Source organism: Callithrix jacchus, chromosome X (genome assembly GCF_049354715.1).
Source record: "Callithrix jacchus isolate 240 chromosome X, calJac240_pri, whole genome shotgun sequence".
NCBI classification, from domain to species: Eukaryota; Metazoa; Chordata; class Mammalia; order Primates; family Cebidae; genus Callithrix; species Callithrix jacchus.
The window spans coordinates 62612050-62628844 of record NC_133524.1 but is presented as its reverse complement, the minus strand read 5'-3'; the positions used below and the strand labels follow the sequence as shown (position 1 = coordinate 62628844).

The 16795-nt window shown below is 46.8% G+C and overlaps 1 protein-coding gene across 15 annotated transcripts in view; it reads left to right on the top strand.

The window, feature by feature from the left end:
* Positions 1 to 8358: 8358 nt before the first annotated feature.
* Positions 8359 to 16795, top strand: part of LAS1L (LAS1 like ribosome biogenesis factor) — a 56427-nt gene continuing 47990 nt past the window's right edge. For 13 of the 15 annotated variants that reach the window (XR_013531515.1, XR_013531514.1, XR_013531518.1 and 10 more), the window contains exons 1-7: positions 8359 to 8666; positions 9404 to 9529; positions 10461 to 10530; positions 11642 to 11723; positions 13023 to 13307; positions 13962 to 14008; positions 14842 to 14951. Coding sequence is in view for 9 of the 15 variants with exons in the window: in XM_078362816.1 (XP_078218942.1) it covers positions 8431 to 8666; positions 9404 to 9529; positions 10461 to 10530; positions 11642 to 11723; positions 13023 to 13307; positions 13962 to 14008; positions 14842 to 14951 (956 nt within the window). In the remaining 6 variants the exon portion in view is untranslated. Of the gene's footprint in view, positions 8667 to 9403; positions 9530 to 9903; positions 10062 to 10460; positions 10531 to 11641; positions 11724 to 13022; positions 13308 to 13961; positions 14009 to 14841; positions 14952 to 16795 lie in introns of those variants that run through there. The other 2 variants (XM_078362819.1, XM_078362814.1) reach the window with 2 other exon arrangements.

The window sequence follows — 16795 nt, the reverse complement described above, 5'->3', positions numbered from 1 at the left end:
CTCCCTCCAAAAACTCGCTGTACCAAGCAAATGGTTCCTACACAAGGCTAATGGTTCTTAGACCACAGGAATTTCCTCCTGCCGGCCTCACAAGCCCACTTTATCCTCTCATCCTTTCATGACCGCTTCCATGTAGAATACAAGCCCCTGGCTTGTCTTTTAGAACCCCTTATTTCTTTTCCATCATGGAAGTCCATCCTCAAAACAATCACATCAAAGTGTTCTGTTACTCTACTACTCCTCAGGGCTTTCTCAAACCCCCCCTTTTTCCCACACATCAGTCCCTCAAATTTTCCCCTACACAAGGTTGGCAAATAAACAAGTTTTTCCCAGGTAGGCATTTACCCTGTCTCTGACTCTACCCTTGGCTGCTCTCCCCTTGTTCATCAGACTCTCCTCTAAACCCCTCTACTTGCCTGCTCCTACCTAACCTTGTTAATAAAACTGAGTGGTTACTTATAAATATCACACCATGAAAACAAAAGCTCTCCCTCTTCTCATTTACCCTACCAAACCCCACTACAACCTTTAATAGCCACAGCCCTTGCTGTGGAATCTGGGTTCAAAGCCCCAGCCCCCTCAAAACACTTTCTCACCCTGTCAGTTTGCACTTCCAGTTCTGTCTAAGTGAAGGACTTTTTTCTCTCCCTGGTTGTTCTTCTTTACATCTGCCTTCCCACCATCTCGACTGGGACTTGTACCCTAGTTTTCCTTACTCCCAAAATTCAGTTTGCCAATGGAGGTGAAACTCTCCCTGGTCCTGACATGACACAGTCAGAGCATTCCATTGATCCCCTTTCTTGTAGGGTTAGGAATTACTACTGCACGCGGCACAGGCATAGCAGGCCTTACCACTTCAATTGGTAGCCTCTCTAATGATTCCTCTGCTAGCATTGCAGAATTAACTCCATCACTACCCCTTCTTCTAGTAAATTCCCTAGCTGCAGCTGTCCTGCAAAACCACAGAGCTCTTGATTTACTGACTGCTGAAAAAGCAGGTCTTTGCCTATTCCTAAATGAAGAATGTTGTTTTTATGTAAACCAGTCCGGCCTTGCATATGATGCCATCAATAAATTAAAAGACAGAGCCCAAACGCTCGCTAATCAGGCAAATGGTTATTCGGGACCTGGCTGGACTGGCTGGACACTCTAACTGGGACTCATGGCTTCTTCCAATCCTTAGTCCTCTGTTATCTATCTTTCTCCTTCTCTTATTTGGACCCTGTGTTTTCTGATTAATCTCTCAATTCCTACAAAATCATATCCAAGGGATAACCAATCAGTCACTATGACAAATGCTCCTTCTAGCAACCCCACAGTATCACTCCTTGCCCCGAGATCTCCCAGCAGTCTAAATTCTTTCCCATTTTTAGGTTTCCGTGCCACCCCCAATTCTGCTCGAGGAAGCTCTGAGAAACATCGCCCCATCACCCCTCTGTGCCGGCCTTCCTAATATTCCACTGCACTCCACTCTTCACTTCCTTTTCCTTTATATTGCTAATATAAAAAGATAGGAATGTAAGGTCTGACAGTGGTTACATTACATTCATGGCATGGTAATCTCTGTGACCTGCACCTACACCCCAGATGAGTTCCTGGAAGAAGCGATCAACACTTGCAGCGCCTAACTTGAGACATTCTTCTATTGTTTTCTTATTCTGGCCTCAATTGCCAAGGCCATTGGACTTTGTAATCAACCTTGGCCAACCTGGTGATGCCACACCCTAAGATCCCCTCCCAGCTTGGCCAACCTTGGGACGCCACACCCCACGACCCCCTCCCAGCTTGGCCAAACTCATGATCTCACATCCTACGACCCCGCTCCCAGCTTGCAAAAAACGCCCAAAACTTAACTTTTGTAATTTTCCAATGCCTTCCTCACAACCTATAAAACCAACTCCTATCCCACTGCCCTTAACTGATGCCCTTTTCAGCCTCAGCCCACCTGCGCCCAGGTGAATAAACAGCCATGTTGCTCACACAAACCATGTTTGGTGGGGGGAGTCTCTTCATTCCGCACTTGTGTTTTAACAAAAGCAAACAACAAAAAAAACTTTTTTGTTTTGTTTTGTTCGAGACAGAGTCTTGCTCTGTTGCCCGGGTTGGAGTGCAGTGGTGCCATCTCGGTTCATTGCAACCTCCGCCTCCTGGGTCCAAGCACAATTCTTGTGCCTCAGCCTCCCAAGTAGCTGGGATTACAGGCTCACACCACCATGCCTGGATAATTTTTGTATTTTTAGTAGAGACAAGGTTTCACCATGTTGGCCAGGCTGCTCTTGAACTCCTGACCTGAAGTGATCCACCCACCTCAGCCTCCCGAAGTGCTGGGATTACAGGCATGAGCCACCTCGCTAGACCAAAAAGCAAACCTTGAAGAGCTCTTTAATGCCTACTATTTCAGGAAAACAGTCTAGGGATTTATTATTCTAACAAGATGGGTTTCTAGTTTATAAGACCCCTTCTCTTCTATGTAAGGGAGGGAAGCAGAGACCAGTTAGGAAGGTAGTACGGTGATCCAAAGAAAACCAAGCCTGAATTAGAACAGTGGTCATGGAGATGAAAAGAAGAGGACTGACTGAAAAGGTAGTGGGTTGATTATGTAGTTTTGGAGGAGGGTGGCACAAAGAGTGAGTGAGAAGATGGAACAGTGGAAGTGAGTGAGGAGGTGAAGTGGTGAAGTATGATAACACTGTCACAGAACCCCACCAGTTACCCAAAGTTAGCCTTTGGGTAGAGAGTTTCCTCACTATAGTCCCTTTGGGGTTTGTCAGAAAGATGTTACAGGAAAGGGGTTCAGATCCAGACCCCAAGAGAGGGTTCCTGTATCTTGCACAAGACAGAATTCAGGGTGAGTCCATAAAGTAAAGTGACAGCAAGTTTATTAAGAATGTAAAGGCTTTGGGAGGCCTAGGTGGGTGGATCACGAGGTCAAGAGATCGAGACCATCCTGGTCAACAGGGTGAAACCCCGTCTCTACTAAAAATACAAAAATTAGCTGGGCATGGTGGTGCGCCGCTGTAGTCCCAGCTACTTGGGAGGCTGAGGCAGGAGAATTGCTTGAACCCAGGAGGTGGAGGTTGCGGTGAGCCGAGATCGTGCCATTGCACTCCAGTCTGGGTAACAACAGCAAAACTCCATCTCAAAAAAAAAAAAAAAAGAATGTAAAGGAAGGCTAGGCATGGTGGCCTATGCCTGTAACCACAGCACTTTGGGAGTCCAAGGCAGGCAAATCATGAGGTCAGGATATCAAGACCATCCTGGCCAACATAGTGAAACCCCGTCTACTAAAAATAGAAAAATTAGCCAGGCATAGTGGTGGACGCCCGTAGTCCCAGCTACTGGGAAGGCTGAGGCAGGAGAATTGCTTGAACCCAGGAGGCGGAAGTTGCCATGAGCCAAGATCACATCTCAAAAAAGAGAAAGTAAAAGAAAACAGAATGGCTACTTCAGAGACAGAGAAGCCCCGAGGACTGCTGGTTGCCCATTTTTACGTTTTTTTTTTTAAATGGAGTCTTGCTCTGTTGCCCAGGCTGGAGTGCAGTGGCATGATCTTGGCTCACTGCAACCTCTGCCTCCTGGGTTCAAGCAATTCTCCTGCTTCAGCCTCCTGAGTAGCTGGGGCTACAGTCACACACAGCCACGCTCGGCTAATTGTTTTTTGTTTTGTGTGTTTTAGTAGAGATGGGGTTTCATCGTGTTTCCCAGGCTGGTCTCAAACTCTTGAGCTCAGGCAATCCAGTAGCCTCAGCTTCCCAAAGTGTTAGGATTACAGGTGTGAGCCATTGCGCCCAGACTAGTTATTTCTTGATTATATGTTAAACAAGGGATGGATTCACGCCTCCTTTTTCTAGACCATATGGGGTAACTTCTGACATTGCCATGGCATTTGTAAACTGTCACAGAGCTGGTGGGAGTGTAGCAGTGAGGATGACTGAAGGTCATTCTAGTGGCCATCTTAGTTTTGGTGGGTTTTAGCTAGCTTCTTTACTGCAAGCTGTTTTATCAGCAAGGTCTTTAGGACCTGTATTTTGTGCTGACCTCCTAACTCATCCTGTGACTTAGAATGCCTTAACTGTCTGGGAATGTAGCCCAGTAGGTCTCAGCCTTATTTTACCCAGTCCCTATTCAAGATGGAGTTGCTCTGGTTCACATGTCTCTGACAATATATAGGCTAGCCTGGGTGCTGTGGCTCAAGCCTGTAATCCCAGCACTTTGGGAGACTGAGGAGGATGGGTCACCTGAGGTCAGGAGTTTGAGACCAGCCTGGCCAACATGGTGAAACCTCTTCTCTAATAAAAATACAAAAATTAGTCAGGCATAGTGGTGCAAGCCTATAGTCTCAGCTACTCAAGAAGCTGAGGGAAGAGAATTGCTTGAACCTGGGAGGTGAATGAGCCAAGATCGCGCCACTGCACTCCAGCCTCAGTGACAGAGTGAGACTCCGTCTCAAAAAAAAAAAAAAATATATATATATATATAATTATAGCTATTAGCCTATATATACATATTTTATATATGTATAATTATAGCTACTAGCCTATATATATATATATATATATATATATATATATATGTATTAGCCTATATACATATATATATAGGCTAATAGCTATAATTGCTTACAGTGTGTCATGCACTCTTCTAAGAGCTCCCCTCCCCTCCCCTATCCTCTTTGAGACAGTATCACTCTGCACTCTGCCGCCCAGGCTGAAGAACAGTGGCATGATCTCGGTACATAGTCCTAAACTTATTTTAGCCCACGTGTAAAATCAAAAGGGCTTCACTGCAACCTCTGATTCCTGGGTTCAAGAGATTTTCATGCCTCAGAATAGCAGGGATTACAGGAGTGCCACCACACCCCACTAATTTTTGTAATTTTAGTAGTGACAGAGTTTCACCACATTGGCCAGACTGGTCTCGAACTCCTAGCCTCAAGTGATCCACCCTCCTCAGCCTCCCAAAGTGCTGGAATTATAGGCAAGAGCCACCATGACTGACCAATGCTTACCTCTTTTAATCCACATACCAGTCCTTTGAGACTATTATGCAAGCACTATTAATAAATACTCTTGTTATTTCCATCTACAGATGAAGTAAACGAGGCATAGAAAAGTTAAGTAACTCGCTCAAGGTTTCAAATATTAAGTGGTGAAGCCACAGTTCAAGCTACCTGACTGCAGTCACTGAGGTGTAGATGAGTGTGTGGATAGTGTTGCAATGTATTGAATGATATAGGAGGAGGAACAGATTTTGGGGGAAAGTATTTTAGTTTTAGACAGGTTGATACTGGTTTGCCTCTGGGATCACGTAAGTGCAGCAGTTGATTAAATGTGTCTGGAGTGCAAAAGAAAACTGTAGCTACAGAGTTGAAGAACATCAACATATAGATGTTTGCTTAGCCGGGGCCACACGAGTGCTCTAGGTGAACGAGATACACAAAAGTGGAGGGGTGAAGTGAGAGGGAGGGATATGGTGAAATAAGGAAGGGGAAGCAGTAGCTTGAAGACAAATTTGATTAACTTCAGGATTTCATAGACAATGCCTTGGACTTGGAGATTTCATTAAATTCATGCCCACTGGCACTGCTAGAAGTGTTCTACATCACCACAAACCTAGGGATTCTTAGGATTCTTGAGCATGTGCCAGGACAGATCCATAGTGCGTGTGGTAAGCTGAAAAAATTGCTCCCAAAAGATATTCACATTCTAATCCCTACAACCTATGAATGTTACTTTATGTGGGTAAAAAAAAAAGAAAAAAAAAAAGAAAACCTTTGGACTTCATTGTAATTAAAGATACTGAGATGTGGAAATTAGCCTGCATTATCTGGGTGGAGTCTGCCACCACATGTATCCTTTTAAAATGTAGGCTGGGGAAGATTTTACAAACACAGAGGGGAAGATGAAGCAGAGAGAGATTTGAAGATGCTGGTCTTGAAGACTGGACTAATGTACTCCAAGCCAAGGAATGCCAGTAGCCACTAGAAAAGACAAGGAATGGATTCTCCCCTAGAGCAGCTGGAGGAATCATGAACCTACCAGTACACTGATTTAGTTCAGTGATACTGTTATCAGACTTCTGGCCTCCAGAACTATGAGAGAATAAATGTGTGTTGTTTTAAACCACCAAGTTTGTGGTAATTTGCTACACCAACAGTAGGAAACTAACACAGTGCTCATTGAAAATTACCACTATTTAACACACTTTGTCCACCATCCCCTAATTCTCAATAGGTCTCAGGCCCCATTTGCCACATATTAGACATAATGCTCTTGTTGCATGCTTTGGTCATGTTTTCTTAGAACACATGCAATAGGCCGGGTGTGGTGGCTGACACCTGTAATTCTAGCACTTTGGGAGGCTGAGGCGGGAAGACTGCCTGAGATCAAGAGTTGGAGACCAGCCTGGTCAATATGCTGAAACCCCGTCTCTTAATGTAATAGAGAGAACTTAAGCTCTATGTGGACGAAAAGGGGGTAAATAGGGGTCTTTTCCTGAAAAGTGCTATGAAACATTATTAGCCTATAAATCCCAAAATTTGTGTTGATTGCCACAGATCTGGCAACTCATCTGACTGGACTATATCTTGAGGAGTCAGAAACCACTCCCCTGACTTCTTTGCCTGCACACAGTAATGATCCCAAAGGAAAAGGGGTGTCTGGCAGACACTTGGCCAACTGGTTGGCATGTCTATTTGGGACAGAATAACTGTCAGTTAAGAACCACAGACAGGCTAGGCACAGTGCATCATGCCTGTAATCCCAGCACTTTGGGAGGCCCAGGCGGGCAGATCACTTGAGGTCTGGAGTGCCAGACCAGCCTGGTCAACATGGTGAAACCTAATCCCTACTAAAATTACAAAATACAAAATACAAAAATTAGCCAGGCATAGTGGCAGGTGCCTGTGATGCCAGCTACTCGGGAGGGTGAGGCAAAAGAATCACTTGAACCCGGGAGGCGGAGGTTGCAGTGAGCTGAGAATCATGCCACTGCACTCCAGCCTGGGTAATACAGCCAGACTCCATCTCAAAAAAGAAAAAAAAAAAAAAAAAAGAACCATGGGCAGACTGCATCTTAGGAAAAGGGTGGAGAAAGAAGCACATATACAGAATGAATTGGAATTTGTTGCTGTAAAGCGTAATAGTGCCACTCACAGCAATGCTGTTAAGATAGCAACAGTTCTTGCTCTCTCTCAAGTGTTGGAAAATAACTTTTGCAAGGATTGGGACATAGTCCTAAACATTTTAGCCAACCTGTTAAATCAGAACTTCACAATATTGCTTTTCTCCCAGAATTCCAAAATACCAAGGAATTTTGCAGAAAAACTAAGTATACCATTGTGGATATTGAAATCAACATAGCAGTGGAATGTTGGCAGAGCAAAATCCTACAATTTTCGGCTATGACAGAAAACCTAGATACCAATCTACAATCCTCACTGTACAGATGGGAAAACTGACACTAGTCTAAATTCACACAGTTAGTGGCAAAATTAAGAGTAAAACCCAGGTCTCTAGGCTAGTACTTATTTATTAGTTTTGAGACAAAGTCTCGCTCTGTTGCCCAGACTGGAGTGCAATGGCGTGATCTTGGCTTGCTGCAGCCTCCACCTCCTGGGTTCAAGAGATTCTTGTGCCTCAGCCTCACGAGTAGCCAGGATTACAGGCGTGTGCCACCATGCTCAGCTAATTTTTTTTTCTTTTTCGATCTGCTGGTTTTATATAACTTTTGTGTTTTTAGCAGAGACAGCATTTTACTATGTTGGCCAGGCTGGTCTGGAACTCCTGACCTCAAGTGAGACGCCCGCCTGGGCCTCCCAAAGTGCTAAGATTACAAGCGTGAGCCACCACGCCCGTCCTTGCTAGTACTAATTTAAAAGGCAGGGCCGCTGGTTACCTGCCACAAAAACAGATTTTTCCAACTCAACTGTAGCTATTTAGATAAGAGATATTTCCTCTGTAGCCCTGCTTCAGTGTCCAGTGTTTTACTAGCTTAAGTCTTGATTCATGGCAATTAAAACGTACTTAAAATCGCATTTTCAATTCACTGGATGACTACAATCATGCCACCGCCCGCCGAACGGCGCAAAATAAAATTCGTCTTGCAGAGAAGATACTGTTTCCGGTCTGGTACGGAAGCCGGTTAGCAACCAGGAAGTTGGCGGAACCTGGAGGCTGAACGATTGCACCCGGAGGGCTTGCTTTGTGAAAAGAACACTTCCGGCCTGCGGGTTTTTAACCCCCGCAGTCATTAGGTCGGCGCCCAACTCTCACGTTCCGATTGGCTACGCTGACGCTGAAAGGCGGGCTTGCGTATGAGGTTACGCTCTCCCATTGGTTTCTGGCGCGGCGGCGGTTCGGAGAGAGGGTAGCACGTTCAGCTGAGGGTTGTGCGGAGCGCCGCGGCACCGAGCCTGGTTTTGAGCTCAGTATGTGGTGGGAATCCGAGGCCGGGCCCGGTCTGGGTTCCCAGGGGATGGATCTCGTGTGGAGTTCGTGGTACGGAAAGTGCATCAAAGAGAAAGAGTTGTTGCCACTTTGGGCCCACGGTGTCGTGGTCGCCTGGGTCAGCAGAGCCGAGTGGGACCAGGTGACGGTTTATCTGTTCTGTGACGACCATAAGTTGCAGCGGTACGCGCTTAACCGCATCACGGTGTGGAGGAGCAGGTAAGGTGGCGGGCTCGGCCGTTTTGCCTGCGTGCTGGTGGCGCTGCACCTCCCTTTGTCGTTTCTATAAGGCCCTGTCTCCAGTCTTCCCCTAAGTCGCCTAATGTTGCTCCTCTCCTAAATACCTGGGGGAACGCCGCGACCATATCTTGTGGAAATCCCGTTTGTGGATGGAAAGTAAGGGGTTGTGCCTCAACAGTTGTTATAACTGTGAGGTTTACCCATTACCTCCAGAAAGTGACCTTCTCCCAACTTGGAGAGGATGCCAGAGGGACTAGTGAGGCCTGCGCCAGGGCTTAAGGAGTAGTTTAGTACCCTAGGGTGGATTTCCGATTCCAGTTGGGGAGAACAGGGAGGAAGTCTTGCCTGCAAAACCATGTTTGAGTGAAGCGCCTCATTCCGGTTGGTAAGATTGAGTTGGGAGCTGACTAACAAGGGGTAAGGGGCTTCTCTAGCTCAGTGAGTTAATTTAGGAGTGAAAGAAAGGGGTGTGTCCATACTGTTAATTGACAGTCTACCAGTTAGGTGTCCTGTATATGGCCTAGCCAGCCCCTCGTGCCCTATATACTGTTGGATCCCGCAGACATTACCCTGTCTCCTCTCACCTTCTTGTTTTGTGTCTGTTCATGCTCTTGAACCAGAATATGATGGGTGTAGCCTGCAACAACCTAGGTTCTGAGGTGGAGGGTGGACCATGTAAGGGCTCTTTATGATGGTGCTGGACTGTGACCCTTTAGGTCAGGCAACGAACTCCCCCTGGCAGTGGCTTCTACTGCTGACCTGGTACGCTGTAAGCTCTTGGATGTAACTGGTGGCTTGGGCACTGATGAACTTAGACTGCTCTATGGCATGGCATTGGTCAGGTAAGACCTGCATGGGGTAAGGGTAGAGGTGGGCTTTGGGGACAGGAGGCGGGGGAGGCATGTGATAAGCAAAACTTGGTTTCAGGTGTTACCTGAAGCAAAACTCTAATGTGTACCTCAGTGTGGGTCAGCCTGTGATTATTGCTTGACTTAACAGCTTTTGGTACCCTTGTCAACACATTCCTCTTTCCCTTTTTCCTGAAAGCCTTCTCTTCCATTTTTCTTTTCTCTTGGAATGTGGAGGAAGGAATTCAGACCTCGTGATCTGTGTGGATCTCTTGATGGTCTGATATTTTTTCTTACTTTTGAAAAAATATCAGAGGATATTTGTCTGAATGATGTGATGTTCTCTGCCGTGATTTAATGTAGACTTTCCAACCCTGTTCCTGTCTATTCCTAGCACCACCCTTTTCCCCTTCTCCACCCCATGAACACTGAAAGGTTGCTGAGTTGTGGAAGTAGAGACATGGGCTGGGAATTCCTGACTTACAAAGTGGCTCATGGTTCTAGCTGTATACAAACTGGAAAAAAGGTTGCTACTGAGTTTTTGTATCTGTCAAAGTCTTTATCTATTGTTCCTTTTGTTTGCCTTGAGAGCCTCCCTTTCTCTTCTTACTTTCTCCATTGGTTAACTGTGCTCCCCATTGTCCTTTGATGTAGTCCTTTGCAACATTTATAACATATTATGTTCTAGTGTGATATGTTACATTATGTCAGGATTATTTATCCCAGACTGAACTGTTCAAGGCTAGAGCAGTGTCTTATTCACCTGTATGGCTTCGTTATAGGGCAATCTCAGTGAATGTAAGAATAGGACAGGACAGTCAGTGGAAAAGTTGTGGAAATAAATGCAGGGTGTCAGTAACTCAGCAAAGTGTTTAGAATAAAACAGTTCCTTGGGCTGCGCGACTCATTTCTCCCTCAACTCCAGGTTTGTGAATCTTATCTCAGAGAGGAAGACAAAGTTTGCTAAGCTCCCCCTCAAGTGTCTGGCTCAAGAGGTACGTATCATACAGTGGCCTTGCTCAATTCTCTCTCCGAGAGGGTTCACCAAATGGGGTGTGGAGTAATGTGGGCACACAGTCAGACTAGCTTATCCCATCATTACCAGCCAAGCCCAGCAAGAATTTCCTCATCTTCCAGCTTGAGGGAAATGCAGTTGCTCCCTTGCTCATGACTGGTATCTCAGAGGGCTTAGCCTGCCCAGCTTGCTGGGAGGATCCCAAATGTAGCATTGGGTGGGGATAGGAAAGAGGTGACAGTCACAGTGCCTGCCCTCAGGGAGGTGACAGTCTGAAAGGAGGAGACAGCCCAGCCACTATGAATCACTTTGTAAGTCAGGAATTCCCATCGCATGTCTCCCACTTCCATAACTCAGACATTCTTGCCTTGAGTCAATATGTGAAGTATACAGAGGCTCACAGGGCAAGCATGTTTTCAGTCATTAGCGCTTCTTGGAGGAGGTGTGTGAGGGAAGCAGGGGTAAAGGATATTCAGGGAGAAGGACAGGGGAGAGGGAGACTGGAGAACATGATTGTTAATGCTCATTCACAGGGATTTCTTTGTTGTAGAAGGGTGGTTGGTGATTAGGGGAGGTGTGTGCCTTTTCTGTTTCTGATTTTCTTTTCTTTTTTTGAGACAGAGTTTTGCTCTGTTGCCCAAGCTGGAGTGCAGTGGCGTGATCTTGGCTCACCACAATCTCCGCCTCCCAGGTTCAAGCGATTCTCGTGCCTCAGCCACCCAAGTAGCTGGGATTACATTTGTATTTTTAGTAGAGACGGGGTTTCACCATCTTGGCCAGGCTGGTCTCCAACTCCTGGCCTCAAATGATCCGCCCGCCTTGGGCTCCCAAAGTGCTGGGATTACAGGCATGAGCCACTGTGCTCAGCCCGCTTTTCTTATTTTCAAGACCTCCTCCATAGAGCAGTAAAAAAATAATCAGGAGAGCTGGTTTTTGATCTTGGCTCTGTCACTATGATTGGAATCTTCTTTCAGGACCTCAGTTTCTCTAGTTATAAAATGGGGCAGGGGGTGGTCAGGATAATTCATTCTGGCTCCCTTCCAACTTTAATCTTTTCTCATTTCTGTACTCACACCTTCTCCTATAATCAGGTAAACATTCCGGATTGGATTGTTGACCTTCGCCATGAGTTGACCCACAAGAAAATGCCCCATATAAATGACTGCCGTAGAGGTGAGTCCTCAGAGGGTATACCTATCACAGTTAAGCCCAGGGGCCTGGGCTTGGTGGCATTGAGGGTAGAGGAATAGGCAGGAGGGTCTCCACCTGGAGTCAGGGCTGGGACTAGGTTGAAAGAAGTAAGGCCCCGCCTTGGGCACAACATTTAAGGTGGGAAGAAGTCAAAAGTTCCATAATCAAGATAAATGACATATTCGTTTAGAAAAATTTATGATAAACACAATATCAATACTTTAAATAAAATAGGGTTAGTATTACTGATTTCTCCTTTTGTTTCAGCTTCCAGCATGACTTGGCAAGGCACTGTTTTGATACTTTTGACTACAGAGGTTTTTCGCCTGCCCTTAAGTTTTTTGTTTTTGGTGTTTTTTTTGAGACGAGTCTTACCCTGTTTCCCAGGCTGGAGTGCAGTGGTACGATCTCGGCTCACTGCAACCTCCACCTCCCGGGTTCAAGTGATTCTCCTGCCTCAGCCTCCTGAGTAGCTGGGATTATAGACCACACCTGGCTAATTTTTTTTTTTAATGTTTAGTAGAGATAGAGTTTCACCATGTTGGTCAGGCTGGTCTCTTACTCCTAACCTCATGATCTACCCACCTCGACCTCCCAAAGTGCTGGGATTACAGGTGTGAGCTACCATGCCAGGCTGTATTTTTTTTTAGTAGAGATGGAGCTTCATCATGTTTGCCAGGCTGGTCTCAAACTCCTGACCTAAAGTGACCTGCTCACCTTGGCTTCCCAAAGTGCTGGGATTATAGATGTGAGCCACAGTGCCTGGCCACTCCCCTTAAATTTTGTTTCTGAGGTAGTGCCTCATTAGCTTCACATACCTCACCGTACTGGAGGTGGGGAGATTGCCAGGCATGAGTCATCAGAAGTGTCATGAACCCAGGAGATCCTTGGACATCCACCCCATCCCAGTTAAGAATCCTGGATTTAGCCTCACCGTTTGTGATGGGAAAACAGATCTACAAAAGGGGAGACTTAGCCAAGGACATGTAACTAGCTATTGGGGCTGATTCCTACTTCTCGCACTTACCAGCTCCTTGCTGTTTTTGACATCCCATCTCTAAGTGCAATATTAGTTCCTTTCTAGGAAAAATGCTGGTGAACAGGAGAAAGCAAAGAACGGGGGATAACCCAGTGTTAAAGAGGCTGCTTCTGGATATTTGAGATTTGAACTTTGGAGCCGAACCTTTTCCTGGGGCCTTCCTATAATGCCCACAAGATGAGGCTGGAGGCCTGCTAGCTGCCTGCCTGATCCTGTGGCACTGCCTGCCTTCCCTCTTCTAGGCTGCTACTTTGTCCTGGATTGGCTCCAGAAGACCTATTGGTGCCGCCAACTGGAGAGCAGCCTGAGAGAGACCTGGGAGTTGGAGGAGTTCAGGGAAGGGATAGAGGATGAGGACCAAGAGGAAGATAAGAACATTATTGTCGATGACATCACAGAACAGAAACCAGAACTTCAGGACAATGGGAAAAGTGTGGAGTCAAATGTAAAGGCCGACGGAGACAGCAAAGGCAGCGAAGAGATGGATTCTCATTGCAAAAAGGCCCTGAGTCATAAAGAGCTATATGGTAGGTGTTTTGGAGGGCAGAAAGGGGCCCATGAGCCCAGAAGGCTCAGGCTTAGAGTTAACACTGTGTATTTCCCTGGCTCAGCATTTCCTCTGGGGCCTGTGGTGAGTCTTAGCTTAAACAGTTACTGTCACAAACCATCTTCCTGGCTTGTTTTCGTAGTATAGTGACACATTCACCTCACAAACCATCTTCCTTGAGCCCTGTGAAGTAGGTGGAGAAGGAATTCTAGTTTCCCAGTTATAACTCAAGAAATGAGGTGAAGCTAGGTGCAGTGACTCACACCTAAAATCCCAGCACTTTGGGAGGCCAGGGCGGGCAGATCACCTGAGGTGAGGAGTTTGAGACCACCCTGACCAGCATGGAGAAGCCCCGTCTCTACTAAAAATACAAAATTAGCTGGGCATGGTGGTGTACGCCTGTAATCCCAGCTACTTGGGAGGCTGAGGCAGGAGAATCACTTGAACCCGGGAGGCGGAGGTTGCGGTGAGCTGAGATCGTGCCATTGCACTCCAGCCTGGGCAACAATAACGAAACTTCATCTCAAAATAAAACAAAACAACAAAAAAGAAATGAGGTGAGAGAGGCTCAGAATCCCAGCTGGAACAGGGGTATGGGCTGGCAGTCCTATCTGTCTCCCCCTTCTGTTTTCAGAAAGAGCCCGAGAACTGCTGGTATCATACGAAGAGGAGCAGTTTACGGTAAGAAAGTGCCCTGGACCTGGTGTGTGCTCTTATCTGCCCCAGCCATTTCTTCCCTCTTGCCAGCTACCTGAGAGAAGTCTTGAGAAGGAATTTGAAAGAAAAGTGACAAAGCGTGAGGGAACTTCTCGGAAAGAGAGAGGGGGGAACTAGGAAGGAGGCAAGAGGAGCAGAGTCCAATTGGCTGATCCTCCACACCGATGGAAGGGAGCAGTTGAAGTTTGCGGATAATCTGCCCTACTGGGTGGTAGGGAACAACTGGAATGGGTAGTTGCACAGCCCTGCAATTCTGCAGCTGACCATTAGATGGGGCCCAGGAGCTTCCTTAAATTGGGTGAGCTGGAGGGGTGCTGTTTTTAGTAGAAAAGGAGGTAGTTCAGAAACCATTTAGCTCAGCTCTCCCTTTTCACAGATTAAGAAGTTGAAGCCATGGATGAGTGGAGGGAGTCACATACAGTTAATGATAGAATCAGGATTAGAACTTGGATCTCTCAGTTATCTTCTGTAACTCATTACCTCCCCTCATCCTTGGCCCTATGGCCCAAGAGTCTCTATCTCTAGCCCAATTCCTCCACTGAACATCTCAGTATTTACCCACAGGAAATTCACCTGGGGGAGGGGGAAGAGGGAAGGGAGGGAAAAGGAGGAGAAAGTCTTGCATTTGAGAGTCAGGCTATTTTTAGTAGCAAGACCAATAAGGGAGTTACCCCTGCATGCCCTGTCCTGTCCCCTGCAGGGTAGTGCTGAGAGGTCCTATGGGAAGGGATCCTGGAGGGGTGGAGGTGCGTTGCTTGGCTGAACCAGCCTTCTGATGGGACCCTCTTTGCTGGCAGGTGCTGGAGAAATTTAGGTATTTACCTAAGGCCATTAAGGCGTGGAATAACCCGTCCCCACGTGTAGAATGTGTCCTGGCAGAGCTCAAGGGCGTTACATGCGAGAACAGGTGTGTAACTAGGTAACTGGGAGCTGCGTATTCTCTAGGATAGAGGGTAGCACCCTCTTTGAAATCGGTTTCCATATCCTAGCTTGCCATTCTCCTGTATAGAATCCCAGGGGTAATCCTGATTTCCCTCCACAGTGACCCCACATTTGGTGGAACCATCTGCCCTCAACCCTGCCAACTTCCAGGTGAGGGTTGCCTATACTAGAATGGCAAAAGGCAGGAATGCCCACTATTATTCATCTTCTGGCCAGCTGTTTTCCTGTCAGGTGGCATATGGAGCTCTTGAAAACTAGAAAAATCCCTTGATAATTACACTGCCTAGCCCTTGTCCAAGTTTGAGGTAAAAGATAATGGTGGGCACTGCTAGTCTTGCCTTTTTTTTTTTTGAAAAAAAAAACAGTCTTGCTCTGTTGCCCAGGTTGAAGTGCAGTGGAGCAGTCTCAGCTCACTGCCACCTCTACCTCCCAGGTTCAAACGATTCTTCTGCCTTAGCCACAAGAGTAGCTGGGACTACAGACATGAGCCACCACACCCAGCTATTTATATATTTTCAGTGAAGACAGGGTTTCACCATGTTGGCCAGGCTGATCTCGAACTCCTGGCCTCAAGTAATCTGCCCCTCTGGGCCTCTGAAAGCGCTGGGATTACAGGCATGAGCCACTGCACCTGACCTTTTCTCTTTTTTTAACAGTAGGGTCTTGTTCTGTCTCCCAGACTGGAGTACAGTGGTGCAAACATACCTTACCACAGCCTCAACCTCGTGGGCTCAAGAGATCCTCCCACCTCAGCCTCCTGAGTAGCTAGGACCAACAGGCATGCACTACCACATCCAGCTTTTTTTTTTGAGATGGAGTTTCGCTCTTGTTACCCAGGCTGGAGTGTTACCCAATTCTCCTGCCTCAGCCTCCCGAGTAGCTGGGACTACAGGCGCGCGCCACCATGCCCAGCTAAGTTTTGTCTTTTTAGTAGAGACAGGTTTCACCATATTGACCAGGATGGTCTTGATCTCTTACCTCGTGATCCACCTGCCTCGGCCTCCCAAAGTGCTGGGATTAGAGGCGTGAGTCACCGCGCCCGGCTCTAATTTTTAAATTTTTTGTAGAGTTGGGGTCTCAATTATGTTGCCCAGGCTGGTTTCGAGTTTTTGGGTTCAAGAGATTGTCCTGCCTTGGCTGCCCAAAGTGCTAGGATCACAGGTATAAGCCACTGCAGCCAGCCTGGTCTTTTTTTTTTCTTCTTTTTCTTGAGATGGAGTCTTGCTCTGTCAGCCAGGCTGGAGTGCAGTGGCGCGATCTCAGCTTACTGCAATCTCCGCCTCCTAGGTCCAAACAATTCTCCTGCCTCAGCCTCCCAAGTAGGTGGGATTACAGGCGTGTACCACCACACCTGGCTATTTTGTATTTTTTTTTTTTTTTAAGACGGGGTTTTACCATGTTGGTCAGGCTGATGTTGAACTCCCTACCTCAGGCGATACGCCCGGCCTAATTTTGTATTTTTGGTAGAGATGGGGGTTTCTCCACGTTGGCCAGGCTGGTCTTGAACTCCTGATCTTGTGATCCACCCGCCTCTTGGCCTCCTAAAATGCTGGGATTACAGGCATGAGCCACCACACCTGGTCTTTTTTTTTTTTTTTTTTTTTTTTTGAGATGGAGTTTCGCTGTCACCTTGCAGTGCAGTGCAGTGGTGCAATCTTGGCTCACTGTAACTCTGCCTCCTGAGTTCAAGCAATTCTCCTGCCTTGGCCTCTCGAGAAGCTGGGACTACAGGCACACACCACCATGCCCAGCTAATTTTTATATTTTTAGTAGAGATGGGGTTTTGCCACATTGGCCAGGCTGGTCTGG